This window comes from Ictalurus punctatus, chromosome 6 (assembly GCF_001660625.3).
Source record: "Ictalurus punctatus breed USDA103 chromosome 6, Coco_2.0, whole genome shotgun sequence".
Classification (NCBI taxonomy): domain Eukaryota; kingdom Metazoa; phylum Chordata; class Actinopteri; order Siluriformes; family Ictaluridae; genus Ictalurus; species Ictalurus punctatus.
Genome location: NC_030421.2, coordinates 18,303,840 through 18,330,172, shown reverse-complemented (window position 1 = coordinate 18,330,172; position 26,333 = coordinate 18,303,840). Strand labels below are relative to the sequence as shown.

The window sequence follows — 26,333 nt, the reverse complement described above, 5'->3', positions numbered from 1 at the left end:
GAAATGCTTTTTTCATGTGACCTTGAAGTAATCCAAAAGTAATCAGATTACATTACTTTCATATTGTGACACTTGGATTATGTTGCTGATTACATCTTTTTGAAGTAATTTGTAACTGTGATGGAATACATTTTTAAAGTAATCCTCCCAACCCTGTTGATAACCTTGTTTGCTTAAGGCGTTTGAAAGCTCGGTGAGTCACAGGTTGATAGTTGGGAATTGTTTCTTCTAGCTGCAATCAAGTAATATGAAAGAAGGTGCTGCTGATTGGCTCTTGAGGTAGAAGAGAATTCTGAAACACCCAGTGTAATCAACATGACAGCTTTCTCTGTATGGACTTTGAGAATTTCTGACATAATCTGCAATATTTTAGGCACAATTGAAGCAATTTAATGTCATTCTTTAAACAAACAAACAAAAAGAATGAATGTTTCCTTCAGGTTTACACTGCTTAAGCAGTTTGATGTGGAGTGTGCCTGCAATTACTGCTGTTTTATTTTTTGTTTGGACGGAAAGCTAAAACTGAGAAAGCCTTAGTTTTTAAATGTGTCCACGTTAGTGTGAACAAAGCTTTTGAAAAGAAACAAAAAGTTTCTCTTTTTGGTTTGTCTCGCTGCAAAACCTGTAAAGATTCTCGGAGAAATCCTACAACAGATCTTATCTGAGATGATCCTAGGAAGAACCCCTTTAGGAAGCTAATTAGTCAGAACTTCTTTTGAAATGGGGAAGCAAAACACTTTTCAGTTCAACTTTAATGTCGGTGGTGCGAATTCATAGCAACGTCTGTGAACGTTTTGTCCAGAGGGTCTAGATGGTGAAAATGGAAATGCTGAAATGCCTCCTGTTTGTTTTTTTCAGTCACAGTCTGATTTCAAAGGATGCATTCAGCCCGGTGATGAGATGAAGCACATGGAGGCCAGAATGCCGTTTTTTCTTTTAGAGCGTGTATTCATCTGGGCTTATTCATCAAATCTCTAACTGAACCTTTGAGCTGCTGCAATCATGATGAATGAAAGGTACATAAAAAGGAAGTATCATGATGGAGGGATGAATCCATTCTTATGAGAGTTTTCAGCATCGGTCTAAAATGCATTCATAATAAGTCAGAGTTTGAAGCAGAATTCTGTTGCCTTTATGGACCTTTTGCTTTATCTCCCTGTCTACTGCACCCTCTCTTTTCATTTTTTCTCTCTCTCACGCTCACCTTACATCCACCTCTGTTTTTTCTTTTCTGGCTTGTTTATATCTGTCTGTATCTCCTTGTCTCATTGTGTACTTGCTAGCTTCACTTGCTGGAGCTCCTGCACCTCCTGTGAGAGCACATTTCTCCTTTCAGAATTGGCTTCTTTTCAAACATTCTGCTGGGGTGCTTTGGATAACGCTTTGTCCAAAAAGCAGTGGGAGCACATAGGCAGCAAGATCGATACTGAGTGGACAAGTGAAAGTAGCTGGAGGCTCCATGAAGGCAAGGTCGAGCTGCAGTTTTTTGCCAATTTGCTGATGGGGCTGTGGTATTGTACAACAACAATGTGCGAGGACATCACCTGTTAGAGAATTCTAGCCATAACAACTGGTACTGTAACTATTACTGTTTTTTTTTTGTAGAGGAATCCACAGAAGAATAGACACACAATAGCATGACAGTGCAAAAGCCTTACAGTACCATTAAAAAAAGAGAATATAGTAGAACCAAAATAGGTGGTTTAAGTTACATGAAAAACTCATGATTGCCTTTAATGCTATAGTAATAAAGTAATGTAACTGAATTGGAATACATTATTCTGAACGAACAAATATAGAAAGCTTAGCTGGAAATCATCACAATGCATAAGATAATACTTTATTAATCCCCAGATGGAGAAATTAGGTATTAAGCATCTGGTTGTGATCAGAGGTGTGCATCGGGAGATGCAACAAAAACACTCTGGAGGTTTTTACTTTTATGTTGGTGTCAGATGTGAAGTATGCAGGACAAAGGAAGTCCATATTCATTAACGTCAATGTTTGATGCCGTGTGATGCATTTACAGCTTACAGTAATAACTGTGTAGACAGGGTTGTGATGGTTTAAATTAGGCTCCTTTGTTTATATTTTGAAAATACAACCGAGAATAGATCACAGATAGGTACAAGTAAAAATAAAGAGTATGGGTGGGATTAAAAAAAACCCAATCCTGCACACATGTCTAGTTCGAGGTCGAGGAATCTCATAGATGGCATTGCTACCTCTGCTTTCTTTCCAGCCTTCAGATTTCGACCACACCCACTTCTTGTTTAAATCTACATACAGATACTGATACAGAGATTTGGGCCACTAAACAGCTACAAATACAGCTGGGGGTGGGGCATGGTGGCTTAGTGGTTAGTGTGTTTGCTTCACACCTTCAGGGTTGGGGGTTCTCCCCATGCTTTGGGGGTTTCCTCAAAGCACTCTGGTCTCCTCCCGTAGTCCAAAGTTTATGTATGTGATTGTGTAGCTTTTAATGTTTGGGATTTATTAAGAAGACAAGCACTGCTAATCAATATTCATTGCTGTTTTTTGTTTGTTTGTGTGTGTGTGTGTGTGTGTGTGTGTGTGTGTGTGTGTGTGTGTGTGTGTGTGTGTGTGTGTTGCAACATTCACATAAACAATCTATACTCTCTAGGGCATTGAGTCTATAGTTACCTAATACCCAACCTGTCATCTGGGAAAATAAAAGGAAAAAAAAGACTTTATTATATGCTCTGAAGAGAAGTAATTAGGAAACTCCAATCCGTTTTCATTACATCTTGGCCTTCATTAAAGAACAATGGCTGGTGATGATCATGAGTCACTGGCCTATCCAAAGGCCCCTGATTGTTGCCGTGGAAGCTGTAATATATGAATGGTCACACAAAGGCGGCCAATCTTGAAACCAACAATTACATTTAAGTAATCATATTCAGCCAAACGGGTGATGTATGACCACAGCAAGGAACCTCTTATTCTGATTTTCCTTGGTTTTGTTTTATTTATTTATTTATTTACTTATTCATTTATCAGATGGTTGGGAAAAGTGGAACACTTTTGTGTAGTGATGATTCAGCATGATACTTTTTATACAGTGTGTCCTGATTAATATCAGTAACCATTATCAGTATGGTTACTGTTTTCTCATTGGCCTCAGTGGTTTCTATACGGTTGTACACACTCTTGAATATGTGCATCTCATTTTCACATTCCTCTGACATGTTCCGCTTCCCCTGCCAATAGGTAGTGAATCACTCAGTGACAGAAAAACACAATTACACATGCATATTAAACGTGTATGACATGGACCCAAGGGCATGTCAGACAGTTGACAGGTGTGCACATATGCATGTAGGGGTGTGTGTGTGTATGTGTGTGTGTCAAAGGAAGCCTACAGTATACTGTTAACCCTTGCTGTACTGTGTTGCATATTACATTTTAATTTAAGATTAAATTAAAGTTAAATTCCTGCATGCTTCAGTGTATTTGATTGCTAGTTAGTTAGATGTTTAAACCAAAATAGCTAGCTATTGGTCTGTTTAATCGAAACAAACTGCAAACTCTGAATAAATATTAATCCACAACCTGGGCCTCTGCTAGCTAATAGATTTGGCAGTACTATAAGTGCTGTACTGGACATGGCAATAAAGCACATTGAATTGAATAGTAGCTAGCTAAAGTTAGTAATGCTAAAATAGTGATGACTAAGCAGCTTTTTAAAAAAATGTACATTAATACATTTATTTTGTTTTTATCTTGATTTTTGGTGATTAGTGGTTAGCATGTTTGCTTCACACCTCCTGGGTTGGGGGTTTGATTCCCACCGCAGCCATGTATGTGCAGAGATTGCATGTTCTCCCTGTGCTGCGGGGGTTTTCTCTGGTTACTCCGGTTCTCCCCCAGTCCTGATGGTAGGCTGATTGGTATGTCCAAAGTGCCCGTAGTGTATGAATGTGTGTGTGAATGTGTATGTGAGTGTGCCCTGAGATGGATTGGCACACTGTCCAGGGTGTACCTCGCATTTTTTTTTTAAACTAAAGATCAAAAGGTTAAAGGATAAAGACAATTTTTCACAACCTTCTTTGCTCATATTTACCAAGGGTGCCAATATTAGTGGAGGGCACTGTATATATCTGTACAGTAACATATCCATCCATCCATCCATCAATTTTCCATACCTTTTATCCTACACGAGGTCGAGGGGGAACCTGGAGCCTATCACAGGGAAGTCAGGCACAAGGTGGGGGACACCCTGGACTCATTTACTCATGGAAACACAAGGCATATTTAGAACCTTAGAGAAGTTCTAGTTATAGATGAACTCAGTTAAAGCTCATGCGAATGGCCTACCCTGCTTTTCTCATTCATTGTTAGCGTTCCTATTCACAACTCCCTAATTTCATGTCTTGCTGGGAACACCTCATGTGCTCACGCTCCCTAATCCTTGTCTGCAGGTTTGAATGTAGATATTAGCATGCATTCTCCTGCAGTGTCGCCTTGGCAGCCATGTTATCTCGGTTGTCATTTGCCCCATGGGAGTGGTGAAGAGGATTATGTTGCTTTTTCATTGCCCTCAAAGATTATTTCAACAAGGAGCTTTCTCCTGTAATACATCCAGCAAGCAGAGGTGGGTAGAGTAGTCAAAAATTTACTCAAGTACAAGTTAAACTACTTATAAAAAATAATTCCTCAAGTAACAGTAAAAGTATTGATGTTAATAATTACTTGAGTAGGAGTAATAAAGTATCCAATTTGAAAACCACTCGAGTAACAATAGTTACTAGTTACTTCGGCTCTGATTAAAATGGAGGGGAAAATAATTAACCTCAGACTAAATGGAGGACTGTAAGTCACACCTCTCCTTGAAAAAGTATTTCTGTTCTGTTTATATGATAGAAAACCTGGGTTCAAGGTGAAGCTGCATATCCCAGTCCTGTGATGGGTACAATAACACACATCCTGTCATTTTCAACACAAAATCTCTCAAACACACCCCCCAAAAAACAAAAATTTCCCATCAGTTGACTGTCTTTAGGGCGCATTAGTGGTTAGCACGTTCGCCTCACACCTCCCGGATCTGGGGGTTCGATTCCCACCGTGGTTATGTGTGTGCGGAGTTTGCATGTTCTCCCTGTGTTGCGGAGGTTTCCTCCAGGTACTCCATTTTCCTCCCCTAGTCCACATTCAGACCACTGCAGCATATTGCAAGACTCGTGACCTCATTATACGTGATATCAACTAATTATTAAAACGACATATATCCATTAACATTTAACAGTCACAGAGGAACACCACCGAATGTAGCGAAGTAAAAGTACATTTCTGTGACTAAAAATGAACTTGGGTAAGAATATAAGTATGGCCAGTTAAACCTACTCTTAAAAGTACATTTTCTGTAAAAAGTTACTCAAATAAATGTAATGAAATAAATGCAAATGTTGCAAGCAGCAGAGTGTGGGTAAAACACTCCTATTGCTTTACTAGATTACGTCAGTGACACCAAATCAAAGTTCGGACCTAGGAAGATCTTGCTAATAATGTACTGAGGTGTGATTAAAGGTGTATTACAGCAAATACAGTGCATGCAGGTTCAAGTCTGGATCCCTTAGCCTGTTTGATTAAAAAGAAAAGTAGTGCTGCATGAGTCAAGTCTATACAAAATGTTAAAGTCCAGTTTTACTCTTCATATTATTTGTGCAATCATAGAGGCATGAACAAGAGCAAGAGCTCAACTATGTTGGGGGGTTTGCCTTCATACGTGGAGATATTCTTTTAAAAAAAGAACCCGTTTCCCATGTAATCAATGATAGCATCAGGATAATGATTTGGAATATACCTGCTGAGGTTTAGGAAGGGATAATGAGAAACAGATCATGAGATGCCATTCACTGATTTATCTGTAAAGCCTACAAAGACCATGTGACATTTCCCCGTGGAGGCATTCTGTAATTTGGAAACATGTAGAAACCGTATGGCTTTCTTTTGAATTCCACAGTTTGGTGAATTCTCTGGTAGACTACTGAACTTAAAAGCATAACTTCTAATTAGAGGTGAAGGAGGTGAAGCATAGGAGGTGAAGCATGTTGTAGAGTAGATGAGGCTTTGGGTGCATGGTGTGTATTTGGAACACATGTTTCATGCATTGTACACCATAAAATTGTACCCCTACTCACTTGGCCGACATATGTAATTAATATTATTTTACCAGGCTGGATTATTTTTTCTTGTTGGTCTTGTGTTATTCCTGGATGAAATGAGAGAAAGGGAGCTTGTGAGTCTGCAGTATGTAATCCATGCCGGTGGAAACGGAAGCCGATGATGTAAGTGCTTATGCAATCTCCAGCCGTGAGGTTCAGTCTAAGCAGGATCATACACACACACACACACACACACACACACACACACACACACACACACACACACAGACAGAGCTCTGATTCCATGGCTGTCACTCATCCATACCAGCCACTGGAAAAACTGTAGCCTATGGAAGGAGAGAAGGAGTGTAGTTTAATTGTTTAATTCATAATTCTGCCACACCCTTGACTTCCAAATACTGAACATGCTCAGTGAGTGCATAAGTGGATGTGGTAAGATAAATACTACAGTATAGGGTTACAAATACAGACACGAAGAGGAGGTGTTTTTTTTTTATTTGGATGAAAGGATGCCAGAAAGGTTCACAGGTCAACTGCACTCTTAAAACTAAAGGTTCCAATTAGAACCAAAAAAGGGTTTTCAGCCTAACGCCATAGGAGAACCCTTTTAAGTTGAATAATGAACCTTTTACTCTCAAGTTATTTAGAGAACCATCTATTTACTGGTGCTTTAAAGAACCCAGAAATGGTTCTTCACAGCAGTCACAGCCACATGGTGTTATCATAAATTCTTTAATAAAAAAATAAAAAACCCAAAAAACAACCTTAGTTAATGCTTTAAGAAACCAAAGTAAGGTTCTTAAGAGTGACGCTAGTGATAAGAGTGATTTTCCAGTCCCACAAAGAACCTTATAGGGTTCAGTTTAATCTGTTAAAGGACGATGCCTTGAAGAACCACTACACTGATATGAAGAAACTATAATGAAACGCAAAGAACTTCTTTAATCCCCACAGAACCATAAAACTCAACTCAAGAACACTATACAATGTAAAATGGTTCTTGAGAAAAAGAACCTAAGGTGCTGTAAAGAACCATTAAAGAAGCTTTATTTTAAAGAGTGGGTTGAGGCTACAATTTAGGGTTGGAATCCAAAAGACAACAAAATAATAAAAACATGTTGTGCAAGTGAAAGGTTTTTAACTTTCATGTTGGCAGTCAGGTATGAAGCTCACCTAAAGGCCACATCCAGCAGTCCTTAGCAACTGCCTGGTCAGGTCAGGGTTGTGGTGGTTAAATGACTAATTTGTTCATATTTCAGAAACAGAACCAAGTAAATTCATTAAGGCTGGTCCAAACAAATATGTATGCGGGATTTGATATCACATCTCTCAAGTCATACGAGGAACCAGAATTCACATACAATGCTGACAGCACTGGAGTTTCTACCTACAGGGTGTTTTCTAGTGTTTCCTGGAATAGTGATAGGTTAGATATTTAATTTTTTTTAAAATTAATGCCCAGATTTTAAATCCAAATACAGATTCAGATATTTGGAGCACTAAACAGACAGAGATACAGGTCATGGCATTGTGTTACACACCTACTACTGGTGCTGGATTGAACCGGAATCTTTCACGCCATCCAATCTGGCAACCCCGCAGACCACCTATCTGGTGTTGCAGCATTCTCTACAGCGTATAAAGCATTGATTCACAGGTCGAAAACAGCTTCAGGAAGTTTTAACCCTGTAGCCACGACGACGTGGTCATCTTCAATGGAACCGAGGAGGAGTAAATAACCTGCCCCGCGGTCACACACGCAACTGTGCGTCTGCGCGACGCGCAACGATGCCTTATAATGACGCACAGCAAAGTCGCTTTCCTCTGCGCGCTTAATCATGAACGCTTGCCCCAATAGCATCAATTGGGGGCGGGGCCTCTGGTGCTCGGGCTTTCAGCACCACGGAGAGCGACTGCGGGAGCGAGAGAGAGAGAGAGAGAGAGAGAGATCAACTGCCTACTTCCTTCCCTCCTCACGTTCCTCATCCTCTCGCGACATTTCGCGCTAAAAGTTGAACAGTTTGGTCGTCGCGTGGCGAGTTCAGGGACGGAAGGAAACCACGTCCCTTTGCGGTACCTCTCCTCTTTCTCATCTGCGCGTCTCTGCGCGAGCTCGGTTATCAGTGCCTCGACTCGCGAGTCGCATAATTGAACATATAACGCATCCGACAGTAGTCAAACCGTCTCGAGCGTGTTAGCGAGCTGGGTGTGATGCAGACGTCCTGCTTAACTAACATGAAGTTTCTCTGTGTTGCGTAGCTGCGCTTTAACGCGTATGAAACCCCTCCGCTCAGTGTGTGTGCGTGCGTGTGTGCGTGCGTGTTGTTGTTTTTTTCTCCGACGTGTTGGGGTGCTTTGACTCTTAAGATGATGTCCCTCTGTGACTTTTTGAATTGCACGTAAATGCTTTAAAAGGGAGAGGAAGCAGAGAGCTCGGCAGTCTCTCAGTTCTCTAAAGAAGGGGAGGGTTTGTTGTGCTCTTGTGAGACCAGCAGCCTCGTCTATGCCGCTTTAATCGTCTCTGCGGTAGATTTTTGAGTGCTCAGAAAAGAACAGCGGAACACATTGAAGAAGGAGAAGAAGAAGAAAAAGAAGAGGAAGAAGAAGAAGAAGAAGAAGAGGAAGAAGAAACACCATGAAGAAGTTCCGGAAGGTGTTGGACGGTCTGACCACGTCGTCTCCGGCCAGTGCTGGAGGCTCTCCATCGTGCGGCAGCGCCGCTGGAACTCCCACTGCAGCAGCGACTCCGCGCGAGCTGGACATCCAGGAGACCCTCATGGCCGAGCACTTCCACATCTGTAAGGTGGGTGAACGACTGCGCTCGGAACAACTTCAGCTGAACGTAACAAGCCGCAGTAAATATTATGTCAACATACACCATACACCATCAGAGCTTACTATTTTGCAGCAGCAGGGGTGGCGCACTGTGTTGACACGTGGGCTGCTGATTAGTACAGTGGGATTTCATTTCAAACTCAACTACAAGGTCTCGGGGGGGAGTGCAGCACACAAAACCAAACCAACAGCACACGCAAAGATACTTATTTATCACTTCTTAAGACTTACGAGACTCTTGGATGCCACTGGGTGCAGGGGGCGTGGTCAAAAGTGACATTGTAATCAGGGGGCGTGGTCACGTCTAGGCGATTCTAGCGTCTAACCTTTAGCCGAAAAGATCAGAAACTGGAATGTAAACTTGTTTGACTTTCGTTTTAGATTTACACTCACAACATTAAAAAACGCTGACAAACACTACAGTCTATAAGCTGTGTGTGTGTGTGTGTGTGTGTAGCTCAGCGCCTCAGCCACACTTCTCCTGAATGAACACACACACACACGGTGCTCAAACACACGTTAGCGCTTTTGTTTACAAAAAGTGGCGTTTCGCTGGATTTAAAGCCGCCTTGCTGTTGTTATTAATTTTTTTTTATGATTTCTGACCGCATTGCTGCGTTTTTGCGTTTCATCAGGCAGATTTCCAGGGCTTTTATTTGCGGCCTCACACCCCTTCACTCCGAAAACACCGATACCGCCTCCAGCTCGCTGCCAAACCGCAATATGGCATATAAGCAGGGATGTTGTACTGTACTAAATATAGCTGGAGTACTGATCTGACTCTGGCCACTGTTTAGTAGTGTTCTGCGCTTTTGTACACAATGATCTACCCATTTCGGGAGTCGTCCCAATCCCAATCAGCACACTTAATAGCACACCACGACAGGTGACCGTAGGTACAGAGGTAATGTATTATATGTACTATTGTTAACTGTGGTAGTAGTATGTATGTAATTTGAAATCTAGCCTAAAGCTTCCTGTCTGTTCTAAAGTCAGTCAGAACACCGCTGCAATAGTCTTTGGAATGGTGGCTTTTTCCCCCCTCCGTGGATCTATTTTTAGCATTCATTGCGGCTGGATTTTAATCTGGTGTCACCAGATTGGGTTATCCCCTATTGGATGTACTATTTTTAACACACTGGATTGATGGACATATTTTGGATTGTTCACAGTAGCCTAAATCCGACAGGTCTTGAACCATAGTTAGTTTCCATACACATCCAGTCCAATCTAGCAATCGACTTTAAAGCAATTCTGCTTCGGCCTGGTTCAGAGAGACATTTCCAACTTTGATTCCAAACAGAATCATTCTTTGTAATGTACTCCGATCTGCTCGTGTTTTAATAACCAGAAGGTTAATTGACAGGGGAATAATTTTAGAGCAAGTCCAGGGCAGTGCTGGTCATTTCCAGTCCAGATGATGTAGCACCGAAAATGCTGGAAAGTTCAAGTCAGGCCAGTAAAGTGAACGTGAACAATCTCTGTTTACTGGAATGAATTTCTTGCAATCCATTTGCATCCCCATGCATAATTAGTTTTACTACTTGCTTCAGCATCTTAATTGGTCTTTGCGCACTTTATTTTAGCATGGAATTCAAAGCAGTTAGCCTATGTTATTGTCATTGTGAATTTATGCATCAGTTGTTTTAAACTCTATCTAAGCCCTACATTAGGCTACAGTATAGTAATCCGAAGTATTATCGTGCAGAACAATAGCAAGGTAGTGGGAAAAAAAAATCATCAAATAAATATAAGTCGTGCATTTTCACCATATTCCCTCAGGAGCCCCGTAAACTGGAAGGTGGAGTAAGAACATGTCAGCACTCGACGATGAGTCGGGTCTCTGAGGCATAGCAAAATGTGATGAAACGAAAAGCCTGCCTTTGCATGAGTTGGGTTGTTTTCAGTGCCATTGTTACAAGCCTCATTCCACTGTGTGCAGTGCTGTAATTGACCCCTCATTCCTCTCCATGGTGTGTGAAATTTGAATCTGAGTACTGCTCTGCACACTGAATTCTGTATGTGACAACTCTGAGTTTGCGTTATTGCAGGCTAGATCATTGGTGCTGCAGACTGTCTCGTTACCTCTGCACCAAACATACCTGAATACAAGGGTTTAAGATTAATGCTGAGAACTTGGAACAGCACCCCCCCCTACCTGTAACAGCACCCCTCTACCTCAACACTCTTCTTGAGGTTTACGTTCTCTCACGCAAATCTTAGAAATGCTTACTCAGCGTGGTTCAAGGTCCCTTTCCAGAACCTTCACACTAACTGTTCCTCAGTGGTGGATTGAACTTCCAACCTCAATCCGGACCGCAGAATCTGTCACCATTTTCAAAACAACAGCTAAAGACCCACCTATTCCGTGAGCACGTAACTAACCCCTAAAATGCCAACCCCAAATTATCCTACCCAAAAAAAAAAAAATCTTACTCTGGCTCGTACACCTCTACTCTGCGCACTTTGCCTTTCTAGAACTTAATTATAAATCTTGTATGGTAGCACTACTTGTATTGTTCTCTGCTTGATATATCGCTTTGTTTGTATTTCCACATTTGTAAGTCGCTTTGGATAAAAGTGTCTGCTGAATGAATAAATGTGAATGTAAATGTAACTTCTGGACTAAAAGTGTATTATCACCCACACCACAGAATTCTCAATATTCTTCATTCATTATTGTTGACCTGGACTCATACAAACACTCTTGCTGTTTATGTAACACTCTAGACTGCAGCCTGGGTGTCATAGACTAATTTGCATATTCATTGAATTGAATTCATGATTATGTGGTTCTTCCCCAAACTGTTGCCACAAAGTTGGAAGCACACAATTGTATAAAATATCTTTGGATGCCGTAGCATTATAATTTCCCTTCACTGGAACTAAGAGGCACAAACCTGTTCCAGCATGACAATGCTCCTGTGCACAATATGAGCATATGACCATGAAGACATGGTCTGTCAAGGTTGGTGTACAGTAGAAGAACTCGAGTGTCCTGCATAGAGCCCTGACCTCAACCCCCCTGAACACCTTTGGGATGAACTGGAACACCGACTGCGCCCCGGCCCTCCTCACCTGACATCAGTGCCTGACCTCAATAATGCTCTTGTGGCTGAATGAACACAAATCCCCAGAACCACGCTCCAAAATATTGTGGAAAGCCTTCCCAGAAGAGTGGAGGTTATTTGAACAGCAAATAGGGGACTAAATCTGGAATGGGATGTTCAACAAGTACATATGGGTGTGTGTCAGGTGTCTACAAACTTTTGACCACACCGTGTATGAAGAAGAACTCTTATAATAGAGTATAATAGAATAGGACAGAATGTTTCATAATAGAAAATGACAAATTATATATTTTTTCTTAGAGGAAAAAGCTCTTTTGGTCATGGCACCACAAACTATTTACATGTATCCAAAATTCTTTCTATCTATCTATCTATCTAGAATGCAGACAGACTGAAGTGGAAGAGATTAGTCTGACTATAAATATGAAAGAAGTGCTTTAAGGTGGAATAACACTGTTATTACTTAAATATAGTCAAGAAGAGAGTTTAAAACAAAACAAAAAAATCGTGCTCAGTGCTGGTCAGTGGGAAACAGTGGTGATCAGTGATTGGTTGTTGAGAACATCAGTCACAACTCAGTCAGTCTTTACACAATGAAATTGCTAAAAAGTTGCTAGTACTGATTTCTAAAAAAAAAAAAAAAGAAGAGAGAGACTATGCGGTTCTAATGCTGTGCTGCCATCAGATATAAACCCACTAGACCATCTCATTGGTGGCGAACAGTGCTGTGCCCAGCTTATTAGTCTTGTTAGAGTGTCTGATTTGTTCCTTGGTGCACAATAAACGGTCACGAAAAAGCATTACTGTATAACCTTTATAGTTTCTCTATAGTTACACACACTGTAGTGTAATAGGTATTGTTTAAAAGATTGATAACATTATATTGATGATTTAAACCTACTTTAGTTATATATGGTTCATTAACTCGTATGCATTGTACAGAAAGGATTCTCAGAGAGTTGATTTTTGTTGATTTGAGTTGATTTGATTTGTATAGAGGATGCTTCATTCCTCTATACAAATATTGAATCCTGTCGTCAGTTTTCATAAAGAATTCTCGGCTGGATACTGTGTGACGGTGGATTTCCTCTCCACGTCTCTCTCACAGCACATACTGTAGCTGAGGAACATGTTTCTTCAGGGCTCACGGCATGGTAGGATATGTATGTGGGCAATGAGATGTAGTGACCTCGACAAGTCAGAAGGATTTAAAAGAACATCCGAAAGGAGAAAACTAAGAAAGCTTTTTAATTCCAGGAGGACAATGAGATTGAAATAGTAGAGCAGAACATTGTACTTCCTGACCAGAAGATACACAGTTGGTATAATGAGTCTTTATTGGTCACGTATACATTACAGCACAGTAAAATTAATTTCTTCACATATCCCAGCATGTCAGGAAGCTGGGGTCAGACATGATACAGTGCCCCAGGAGAAGAGAGGGTTAAGGGCCTTGCTCAAGGGCCCAACAGTAGCAGATTAGCAGTGCTGGGGCTTGAACCCCCACTCCACTGATCAGTAACCCAGCGCCTTAACCACCAAGCCACCACTGCCCACGCATACCTTATATTCACGCACGGCACACAATATCATGATTGTAGTTTTCTGTAAATAAATCCATGTGTGTGAAGCAAACATGAAATTCATTGGCAATTTTTTATTTTGTATCTACATTCGTGCTGTTTATTTATAGCTGTCTCAGGCGAGAGTTTTATCACACAGGAAATATTTTTTTAAAGAGAAACTAGAAACTTGTTCATCAGTTTCGGCAAAAATAAGTACAACTGTATTATTTAAACATGACAGGTACAAAATTGAAACAATGTTATTCTGAAACCTTTTATAAAACCTACCGAAGAAATGTCACCATGTCTCATCACAACCAGTCAGTGTCCAACCGAAGCGCATTTGATGCAAAGCACTGTATGATGTATAGTTGTGGCTCTGAAAGAAAGCGAACTAGAGCGACTCTGTGTGTCTGCATTGTGACGCAGGTTAATTCAGAAGTATAAACCTGGCTTGACTTAACAATGCAACAAAATAAGTTTGGGAACTCTAAAAGAAATTACAGTATAGTTACAGTAAGTACTTACAGTACAGTAAGTAATGTCAGGTGACCATGTTTACCTTTAAAAAAAAAAAAAGCCATGATTGCTTTTGACTCATCTTCATCCAAGCGAACCAAAAATATTTACATATTAAATAAACAAATGTATCTTTTAAAAATAATAATAATAATTCATGATGGACTAATAACAAGCATTCTTTGAAAGGAAAGGATGCAGTGAGTTTCTCATATTGTCACAGAGGGACAATGGAGACCATCAGTGGTTATGATCGCATCCCTCAACCATGGGCTCTGACAAGTAGTCCTGTCATAAGCTGTCATGTTTCATAAGCTCCAGAATGTGGAGACATCTCTTTCTGTCTTTGGTCCTCCACTCATCCACTATAAATGATTAATATGTGTTCCTTTCAACAAACTGTTCCTTAAACGAGAAACTAAACAATGCCGAGCCTCATTTGCAGCTTCATTTTGAACAATGATGAAAAACGTATTTTAAAGACTTCTGTCATTAAGGAAACATTTCTGTCCATAATATAGTGTGGATGTAACTAAATGCAGTGTGCTACTGTGGTAATGAGGTCACACTGTTATGCCTTTCATATCCTGACTACACATATATAATGAATAATATTCATAATATATAATATATAATATATTATATATTATATATATATATATATATATATATATATATGATAGATCTTTCCCTCTACAACCCCATGGTCTTTATGAAGACGAATATCCTAAGCTATGAGGCATTTATGATTTGATAATCTTGCTTTAGCTCAATGGTAAATGGTCTGCATTTAAATAGCACTTTTTTCCAACGCGCTTTACACTGTGTCTCATTCACCCATTCATACTCACACACGAATGGTAGCAGAGCTGCCATGTAAGGTGCTAAATTGCCATCGGGAGCAACTTGGGATTCAGTGTCTTGCACAAGGACCAAAGACACTCCGATATATGGAGTCACGTGGGCCGGGAGTCGCACCGTCAACCCTACAATTAGTGGAAAACTCACTCTACCACCTGAACCACAGCCGCCCCATTCATGTTATTTTATCTTTTGAAAGAATAAACGTGTTTGAACCTCTCAAAGGATTGGATGAGCCCTTGAATGTTACGTACTTGTGCTTCTTGAAGCTGTTGATTGTGTTCAAAGTGTCACACTTTACCGAAAATAATGAGGATGGTGGACAGAAGATTAGACCCTGTACAGTAGGTCTTGTCTTGCAGTTTGACATGATACACTAATGAATACATAAGCATACTGTTTAATCATGTGCTCTGAGCTGCTGAGCTGCTTGCTAATATCTCAGCTGGATCTGCCTTTAGTTACTTTGGAGCAGGTTTTTTGCTATGGTATAAGCGTTTCCTACATCCTCTATATTCTGTTCTCGGCTTGAGAACTGCACCGAACGCTAAATCCGTCTAATGACTAATGAAGTGACTGAACACTGTGGCGCACATAAGAGCCAGCCATTATTTTCAACACCTTAGGTTATATTTATTTCCCATGACTTTCCAACTGGGAATTGCAGCTCTGGGTGAGACTTTAATGCATTTTCTCTGTTGGAAGATTTTAATTATGGTTATTCTACAGTTATGTGAATAAATCTGTTTATTTTAAATGCATATGCCAGGGTGGATACGATGGGCAGGAGGTAGTATTGACATCTCACAATTCCAAGGTCAGAGTTTTGGACCTGAAATGTTTTTTTTTTTCCATGTCTGTGTGGGTTTCCTGTGGTAATTCAGTTTTTGTCCTACCTCCTAAAAACATTAGTCCTTGTGTGTGTGACTGCTTTCAGAAGGAGTGGGGTTTTGTCCACAGATTTTCTCATGTTTTCCAAGCTATCTGAGCAACATCCAAGAAAGTATTTAAGTCTTGCTACAACATTGCCTTCCCTTCTGATCTGCTAGCTATAGGAAGGGGACAAATACATACTAGTGACGTTTTGATCTGTCAGTATTATAAACTGGGCAGCATGGTGTTGTAACATCTTAGCAGTGCTACCGCACAGCTCCGAGGATGGAGTTCGATCCTGTGTGGAGTTTCACCAACCCAGTCTCACAGAACAAAAATGTTCTCATGCAACTTATCTTCAGCGCCTTCTACAGTATATGTAGAATATCAACTTTCTGGCACAAGCATTTGTTGCAGAGGAAAATATCAAATGCTCATGCTAATGCTCTGTATGAGACATTCTGAACCATGTCTAATCCAAGCTAACCGGTATCATTATACTATTTGAATATGATCAATATATATTGAGCATTGTCCAGCTGCATAGTTTGTGCTTTTCATGACATATGATTAGACTTACCAGGCTCATGAAACAAGTCTAACTTCTCTTGTTCTCTGCAAACACAATCAGGCTTACACATCACGTCATAATGCAGCATGGAAACACAGGTATTTTCAAAATGTGGGTAGTTTTTACATTGTAAATTCTTTTGCTTACTGAGACTACACAGACTTTTTCCAGGTTTTTGAAACTGCCTCTGTGCTCAATCGAATATATTTTGTTAGTTCCTGTCTTGTGTTAGCCAATTATTAATTCTTGAATTTCAGGTGCATGCTGGTGACCTTGCTGATGTACTAACAGACTCCTCACTATGCACCTGATTGAACATGTGATTGTGAATTCATATGCATGTAATTTACATGTTAATTTATGCATTCGGTGGGCCATGGTTCATAAAGTGCTAGATGAATCAAGATCACATTCGCAAAACACTATTCTTGCTCTGATGTTTTTCTGCTTTGTGTCTGGGATAGTTTTGTGAAAATGTCTGTTCTTTTACCAATTGTTTGTACTGAGCAGAATAGTTCAGTTCTGATGGACAAAAGGTTAAATCCCAGGTCTGCTGGACCTGTACGTGGTTTGTTCATCAGCCAAACAAATAAATGGAAATGTTCATATCCCACTTGCGGAATATGTGAAGTTGTGATGTGGGTCATTGTAATGTGGAACTGCTTTGAAATTGGGCTGATGGTTTGTGTATGGCTCCAGTGAGGCAATGGCACACTTACTGACCCAGTAAAATACCCTCATTCTTATCAGGTCTTCAGTGGATTTGATTGATTTATCATATTGGGTAGTATTAGACTGGATATAACCTGGATTATATAATCCAATGACAAAATCAATTGTAAGCAGAGCATTCATTAGTTGATTGAATTTTGATTGATTATTCGTTTGTAATTTACTGAATGGGGCTAGAAACTGCATAATAACCGGCTGCTTTTCATCAAAAATAATTATTCCAGTGTAGTTACATGAGGGAGTAATAGAAGGAATGTAAGTCTGGATTCACTGATAGGACATTTATGGTTTAAAGAAATATCCATCCAACTTTCTTAACATGTCTCAAGCTGGTAACAGGAGCTGCTGGAGATGGATGGCACAGTGACTTAGTGGTTAGAACGTTAGCCTCACACCTTCAGGGTTAGGGGTTCGATTCCCTTTTGAAGTTTACATGTTCTCCACGTGCTTCGGGGGCTTCCTCCGGGTACTCTGGTCTCCTCCCTGAGTCGAAAGGCATGCTGATTGGCATTTCCAGATTGTCCATCGTGTGTGATTATGCCCTGCGATGAGTTGTCCTGAGTGTCCCCTACCTTGTATCCATATGTAACCATTAAAACAAATAAATATTTACATACATGCAATCAATCAATCTATATAATCAGTGGGTCTGTACACATCACATTCACAATATATTATGTTTGCTATGCCACTGAATGTATTTTATGCATTTTTCTGTAGGCTTTTATATATACGATTTGTCGTTTTTTTGTGCACATTATAATGTTGAGTTTGGCACTGATGACTGCAGCTGTAGCACTTGCGCGTTGTGTCTGTCAATTACAGCAGCTAGATTTTTTATGTATTATAGTGCAGGTGAAGATGTTGACGTGCAAACAGGGCTGAACAGAACATGCTGTACACAGAGAGAAAGAGTGCTTCCTGTTTGCTATTCTAATGCAAGTCTAATGTGTATGTTAAAGAAAGGTATAACTCTGTGTGTGTGTGCGTGTGTGTGTGTGAGAGAGAGAGAGAGAGAAAGAGAGAGAGTATTGGTTGTGGGATCTATTTTTAGATTGCGGGGACTAGACTCACCCTCCCTTCGAATCCAGGAAACCGAGTGAATGAGAATAAGAGACAAGCCGTCCTTTGTGTCTAACGCTGATTAAGAAAATGTTTTCATAGTTATGTGTGTGTATATCAGACTGTAGTGTCTTGAGAGAGAGACGTTTTGTCAGGTATTTTCATACCTGATGTATTTGTATACCTGTATACATTCTTGCACAGACTGAGACAGACAAACAAAGTGCAAAAAAAAAATCTGCCTGAAATATGTATGACAGCTTTGGAGATTGAGGCCAATGGATGTATTTTTCATCCTCTCTGCACCCTATGTATATTTAATGACAAGTGACTCGGGCGAGAGCTGGTATGGGGCCTGTTAGAGGGGTCGGCTCCTCCTCCGTGGGTGTGTGGAGATCCCGGTGCCTCTGCGTCTTCTTCCTGCCTTAGGCACTCACACCCTGCTGGGGCAGACAGGAGGTCAGCACCCCCGAGTGTCAAACGCTCCGCTCCGGCCTCTGATTAAAAGAACTTGCAACACCCACTCTTACTGGAGCAGCGGGAGAGGTGTGTGTGTACCTGTGCATGTTCGTGTGTTTAGCTCATTAAGTGCATGGTGATGAACTGCCCTGCCAATCAATTTCAAGATCAAGGTGAAAGGCACACGCAGTGATGCTCCAATCCTGTTGAGATATGGATTCTTTAAACATTTTGCCTCTCACAAAATGGCTATTTTGACATTTTCAGTAGTCAGAGTACTGGGTGATCTGAATCTGAATTATCTGAAATTGGTTCAACACTGACATCCACACAGTCGTTTACAACCCTAATTCCAAAAAAAAGTTGGGACACTCCAACTATCTTCTACCGCAGGGTCTTACATCTTACAGGGGAACCTGGAGCTAATCCCAGGGAGCATCAGGTACAAGGCAGGGTACACCCTGGACAGGGTGTCAGTCCATCACAGGGCACAATCACATACACACTCATTCATACACTACAGACATGCCAATCAGCCTACCATGCATGTCTTTGGACTGGGGGAGGAGACCGGAGTACCGGAAGGAAACCCCCGCAGCACGGGGAGAACATGCAAACTCCACACACACGGCCTCAGCGGGAATCGAACCCCAGACCCTGGAGGTGTGAGGCAAACGTGCTACCCACTAAGCCACCGTGCACCCCTACACTGTGTAAAATGTAAATAAAAACAGGATGCGATGATTTACAAATATCATAAACGCATATATTATTCATGGTAGAACACAGAAAACATATCAAATGTTTAAACTGAGGAAATGTACCATTTTAAGAAAACAAAGTAATTTTGAATTAGATGGCTACAACACATCAAAAAAGTTGGGATGGGGCAACAAAGGGCTGAAAAAGTAAGTGTAAGTAAAAAGAAACATTTGGAGGATAATTGTTAACAGGTCAGTAGCATGATTGGCTATAAAAAGAGTATCTTAGAGAGGCAGAGAAGTAAAGATGGGCAGAGGTTCACCAGTTTGTGAAAAACTGCGTCTACAACTTGTGGATAAATTTCAGAATAATATTCCTCGACGTAAAAGTGCTAAGACTATGAATATCTCATCATATACAGTACATAATATCATCAAAAGATTCAGAGAATCTGGAGAAATATCTGTGTGCGAGGGACAAGGGTGAAAATCAATATTGCATGCCTTGATCTTCGGGTCCTCAGGCGGCACTGCATTAAAAACAGGCATGATTCTGTAATGGAAATCACTGCATGGGCTCAGAAACACCTCTAGAACTCACTGTCTGTGAACACAGTTCGCCGTGCCATCCACAAATGCTGCTTAAAGCTCTATCATCCAAAGAAGAAGCCATATATGAACATGATACAGAAATGCCGCTGTCTTCTCTGGACCAAAGCTCATTTAAAATGGACTGAGGCAAAGTAGAAAACAGTTTTCCAGTCCCTGACAATGAAAAGCATCCCCACAGCATGATGCTGCCACCACCATGCTTCACTGTAGGAATGGTGTTCTTGGGATAATAAGAAGTGTTGGGTTTGCACCACATGCAAACACATCATGATGGCCAAGAAGTTCAATTTTAGTCTCATCTGACCAGAGAACCCTCTTCTATGTGTTTGGGGAGTCTGATACATGCTGTTTGGTGAACTCCAAACGTGTTTTCCTATATTTTTCTTTAAGCAGTGGCTTTTTTTCTGGACTCTCTTCCATAAAGCCCCACTCTGTGGAGTGTACAGCTTAAATTGGTTCTATGGACTCCCATCTCCGCTGTGGATCTTTGCAGCTCCTTTAATGTTATCTTTGGTGTCTCGAATCTCTGATTAATGCCCTCCTTGTCCAGTCTGTGAGTTTTGGTGGGTGGTCTTCTCTTGTCAGGTTTGTAGTTTAAATATACTTTCCATTTAGTTAGAATGGATTTAATGGTGGGATGGACAAATTGGGATATTTTTAATAACCCAACCCTGATCTATACTTCTCCACATCTTTGTCTCTGACCTGTTTGGAGAGCTCTTTAGTTCTTCATATTGTTTACTTAGTGGTGTTGCAGACTCAGGAGTCTTTCAGAAGAGGTGTATTTATACTGACATCATGTGACAGATCATGTGACACTTCATCTTATTTAGGGGTTTCGTAGTGAAGAGTAAATACATATGCACTTACAATTGTTCTGCTTTTATTTTTTTAAAACAAGGTATTTTCATTCCACGTCAACAATTTTGACTATTTTGTTAGGTCCATTACATAAAATCCCAATTACAATCAATTTTAATTCCAGGTTGTAGTGCAACAAAACAGGAAAAACACCAAGGGGGTAAATACTTTCACATGACACTGAACTCAGTATAAGATTTACACATGTGCCAAATGTTACACCAGAGCTTCCACCATGACATTTCAATGATTTTGCTAATAAAAAGTAAATAATCACCTCAAATACACTGGACCTAGAGTTATGAATGCATTGTGAGCAAAGAAACACAAATTCAATTAACAACCTCATCTTATTTTCTCCAAAAATGAGCACACTCAAATACAGAGAGAGAGTGAGAGAGAGAGAGAGAGATGAAGAAGGAGGAAAGGCAGAAACTTCATAGTACTGGACCTATCTAATGATCTGTCCCTTTAGTGCTCTCCAGGATTCAGCTTTGCTTCAGCCTTCCAAGATATCATTAATATTCCCATTATCCCAATACTCAGAGTGAAAAAATAGTGTTTGTGTATGTGTGTGTGTGTGTGTGTGTGTGTGTGAGAGAGAGAGAGAGAGAGAGAGAGATGTGTGTTCCTTGTTTGGATGCCAGTTCTAGAGGGTGTTATGAAATTGTGGGAAACAAAACATAACACACAGTACATGTAAAAATGTAAATGGGTACACTGGAGTGCAGCTGGCCTCTGGCAGGGATATACAGCACCTCTGTTTATGTCAGAATTCTGATTATTGTCTGATGTGTATATGACAGGAGTGTGTGTGTGTGTGTGTGTGAGAGAGAGAGATAGAGAGAGAGAGAGGGATACGTTAGGTAGAGGGAGATGGAGCTGCTAAAACTCATGCAGACGGATGGACAAGTCATGGCGAGAGGACTGCATTAGAAAAGGGGATAGTGACAAAGAAAACATCAGAGAAATAGAATGAGGATGGAGAAAGGAGAGGTAGATTAGCAGTTGGAGGTGCATTGAGAGCTAGAACAGTAGAGGGACAGGAGGAACAATAGACTGCAAGATAGAACAGTAGATGTAGAGGAAGAACAGTAGGTGGGGAGGTAGAACAGTAGGTGGAGAAGTAGAACAGTAGGTGGAGATGTAGAACAGTTCATGGAGAGCTAGAACAGAAGGTGGAGAGGTAGAACAGTAGGTGGAGATGTAGAAAAGAAGGTGGAGCGGTGTAACAGTTGATAGAGAGGTAGAAGAGAAAGTGGAGATGTAGAACAGTAGGTGGAGAGGTAGAACAGTAGGTGGAGAGGTAGAACATTTGATAGAGAGGTAGAACAGAAGGTGGAGATGTAGAACAGTAGGTGGAGAGGGAGAACGGTAGATGTAGAGGAAGAACAGTAGGTGGAGAGGTAGAACAATAGGTGGAGATGTAGAACAGTTGATAGAGAGGTAGAACAGTAAGTAGAGAGGTAGAACAGTAAGTGGAGAGGTAGAACAGAAGGTGGAGAGGTAGAACAGTAAGTGGAGCGGTAGAACAGTTGATAGAGAGGTAGAACAGTAAGTGGAGAGGTAGAACAGTAAGTGGAGAGGTAGAACAGTAAGTGGAGAGGTAGAACAGTTGATAGAGAGGTAGAACAGTAAGTGGAGAAGTAGAACAGATGATAGAGAGGTAGAACAGTAAGTGGAGAGGTAGAACAGTTGATAGAGAGGTAGAACAGTAAGTGGAGATGTAGAACAGATGATAGAGAGGTAGAACAGTAAGTGGAGATGTAGAACAGATGATAGAGAGGTAGAACAGTAGGTGAAGAGGTAGAACAGTAAGTGGAGAGGTAGAACAGAAGGTGGAGAGGTAGAACAGTAAGTGGAGAGGTAGAACAGTAAGTGGAGAGGTAGAACAGTAAGTGGAGAGGTAGAACAGTAAGTGGAGATGTAGAACAGATGATAGAGAGGTAGAACAGTAAGTGTAGAGGTAGAACAGTAAGTGTAGAGGTAGAACAGATGATAGAGAGGTAGAACAGTAGGTGAAGAGGTAGAACAGTAAGTGGAGATGTAGAACAGTAAGTGGAGATGTAGAACAGATTATAGAGAGGTAGAACAGTAAGTGGAGAGGTAGAACAGTAAGTGGAGAAGTAGAACAGATGATAGAAAGGTAGAACAGTAGGTGGAGCGGTAGAAAAGTAGATGGAGAGGTAGAACAGAAGGTGGAGAGGGAGCGGGTGTAGTTTGCTGCTGTGTTGCTGTATTAGTGGGTTATAAAGCAGAGCACTGAATACTTTTTTTTTCTTAGAGCAAGTGTGATTAATATTGAGAAGACAGACACAAGATTCACATACACACACACACGCACACACACACAAACACACAAAACACACACACACAGACACACACAGACACACACACACACACACACACACACACACACACACACACACACAGACACACACAGACACACATGCACACAAAACAGACACACATACAAACACACACACACAGACACACACACATGCACATACACAGACACACACACACACACACACACAAAGAAAGAGACACACACACAGGAGCGAGACAGCCACACCCATGCAGGCTAATGGAAAACCTCCAGCATAGCTTGAATGAAAATCTGCATGTTTGCTCATGTTTGTGTAGCCCTTTCTTTGGCTGCTAATCAATAAATGATTACATCTCATTCATGTATATTTGTTTATTTGTGATTTTGTTCATTTGTTTATTTACAAACCATCCAACACTCAAATCTCCTCATTCATCCACACCCTTCCACCAGACTTAGTCTGACCCATGAATTATTGATGATTGGATCTCCATAATGCAGTCAAAACACACACACACACACACACACACACACACACACACACACACACACACACACACACACACACACACACACACACACACACACAGAGAGAGAGAGAGAGTGAGAGAGAGAGAGAGAGAGAGAGAGAGAGAAAGAGCATTTACATGAATGATGATTTGAGATACAGAGAATAAAATAACTTTAAGAATCAGCACATACTTGTATTTATCTGTTGTCATCAGTGCATTCTTTTTTTTATAATCTTGAATTCACAAGTATTGAACACGAGCATTACATCATCTAAACAATCAGGTCTTCTGCTAAGCTCTTTTGACAATGTCACAATTTGCGTCACTGGACTAAAGTCCCATGTGGGAAGGATTTCAATACCATCTGTGGCAGATTGCGCCCACCCCCTGGAGTTTCAGAGTCATAGGCTGGAGGAATTTAGCACCAGCAATAATAGATTAACACTCATAGACTCTTTCAGCACCGTGTCTTAGCTCCTTCAGATTTCAGAACTCTGTGTTAGGGACAGCTCCATTACATTTCAGCACTCTGTGTTAGGGACAGCTCCACTAGATTTCAGCCTCTGTGTTAGGGACAGTTTCATTAGATTTCAGCCTCTGTGTTAGGGACAGCTTTCGTTAGATTTCAGCACTTTGTGTTAGCTCCTTTAGATCTCAGCACTTTGTGTTAGCTCCTTTAGATTTAGCACTCTGTGTTAGCTCCTTTAGATTTCAGCACTTTGTGTTAGCTCCTTTAGATTTCAGCACTTTGTGTTAGCTCCTTTAGATTTCAGCACTCTGTGTTAGCTCATTTAGATTTAGCACTCTGTGTTAGCTCATTTAGATTTCAGCACTTTGTGTTAAGGACTGTTTCTTTAGATTTCAGTACTTTGTGTTAGGGATAACTCCTATAGATTTCAGCACTTTGTGTTAGCTCCTTTAGATTTCAGCACTTTGTGTTAGCTCCTTTAGATTTCAGCACTTTGTGTTAGCTTCGTTAGATTTCAGCACTTTGTCCTAGGGACAGTTCCGTTAGATTTCAGCACTCTGTGTTAGGGACAGTTTCTTTAGATTTCAGCACTTTGTGTTAGGGAGAGTTTCTTTAGATTTAGCACGTTTTTTTTTAAACACTTTTTTGTTAGGGATAGCTGTCCTTAACACACAGCACTGTGTTAAGGACAGCTCCTTTAGATTATTTTCTATTAGATTCCAGGTTTCTTTGGACCTCTGGATTTCTGTGCTGTGGCTGTGATTGACTAAGATCTTAACATTTAATGCTAATCTGTATGTGTGTGTGTGTGTGTGTGTGTGTGTGTGTGTGTGTGTGTGTGTGTGTGTGTGTGTGCACTCATATAAACTTTCATGTGGCAATAATAAGTCATAATGTTATGAAAATTTCTGCTTATTTTACTGACGCATATTTTCAACAATCTGTTGTTTGTTTCAACAAACCTGTATTTTGTGTGGTGCATGTATGTTGTGTATGTATACCTGTATCTTTGTGGTGTTTTTACATACACAAACTTAAAGTATATGAGAACCTATGTTTAAACCAGAAACAGTTCCTTAAAATTCTTGCACTTTGTGTTAGGAACAGCTCCTAAGCATTATGGACAGTTCCCTGACTAAAAGCTTGGAAGGGCCTCGGTTAATCCTGCCTCTGAACTCCTCCTGATAGTTTTTATCCATTCATTCAGTCCAAGTGAGCAGTACTAATTGCCCACTTTTGATGGGATGAATCGGAAGCTAGAAAAAAAAACAAGCCTTAGAACTTGTGGTGTGCATTTTATTCACTGAAATAGTTTCAGTGCAAGCAAATTGACTGTTATTCACAGGAATCATCCTCAAAACAAGGTCCACATGCAGAGTGCCACATGTTGGATGCTCTCTACAGTATGCATTCACATTAAGTGAGCATATGGAAATTTGTGATTTTTTATCATTGTCTTTTGTGTACTTTTCAAATCTAGAATGTACCTCAGTTGTTCTTTGGATAGTTAAGTATTTTATCTATTTATTTATTTATTGCTGCCTAAAGAAGTTCTACTTGGACAGAATAGGGAAATACTTTGTTGTATGGGTATACATAGAACCCCTTTGGTTCCACTAGAAACACAAACCAGTTTGGATTTTGCATAACTTTTAAATCCCAATGATCACTGTGATGTAGAAATGTCATGGTATGAAAAGCTAGTCTAAAAAGTATGTTGGTTACACAGTATTACTATATTCATCCACTATTTACAACACAAGCAGGTGGTGAAAATTAAAGAATTTTTTTTTTTTCACATCTTATATATAAAACCAAAAGCCAAAAGGAATCAAAAAGATCAAATCATCTAAATGCTTCTTAGAAAGATATTTTGAGACCAGCTTTTCACAAAATCTCTTACATTATCACTATTTATCACATGAAAGAAAATCTGTTGCTTAGCCAAAACTACACCATTGTTTTGTTTAGAAATGATATGTTCTTATGTGCTTTTGATCACTGTTGTGTATGAAAAGTTAAGAACGTGCTAGGAGTGGAAGCAGACGTAGCAGTATAACATATTTACAACAGTAGCAGATTACACAGCCAAAGAGTTTTCAGTGTAGACTGAGCTGGAGTGGAGTTCAGTGGAGTTTCCTGAACAGAGAAATGG

The 26,333-nt window shown here is 40.4% G+C and overlaps 1 protein-coding gene across 9 annotated transcripts in view; it reads left to right on the top strand.

The window, feature by feature from the left end:
• The first annotated feature begins 8,071 nt into the window (after window positions 1-8,071).
• The window catches only part of stxbp5l (syntaxin binding protein 5L), a 132,521-nt gene continuing 114,259 nt past the window's right edge, over window positions 8,072-26,333 (top strand). For all 9 annotated transcript variants that reach the window (XM_017470435.3, XM_053680927.1, XM_053680924.1 and 6 more), the window contains exon 1: window positions 8,072-8,949. In XM_017470435.3, coding sequence (XP_017325924.1) covers window positions 8,782-8,949 — 168 coding nt within the window. In that variant the 5' untranslated portion in view covers window positions 8,072-8,781. The remainder of the gene's footprint in view (window positions 8,950-26,333) is intronic.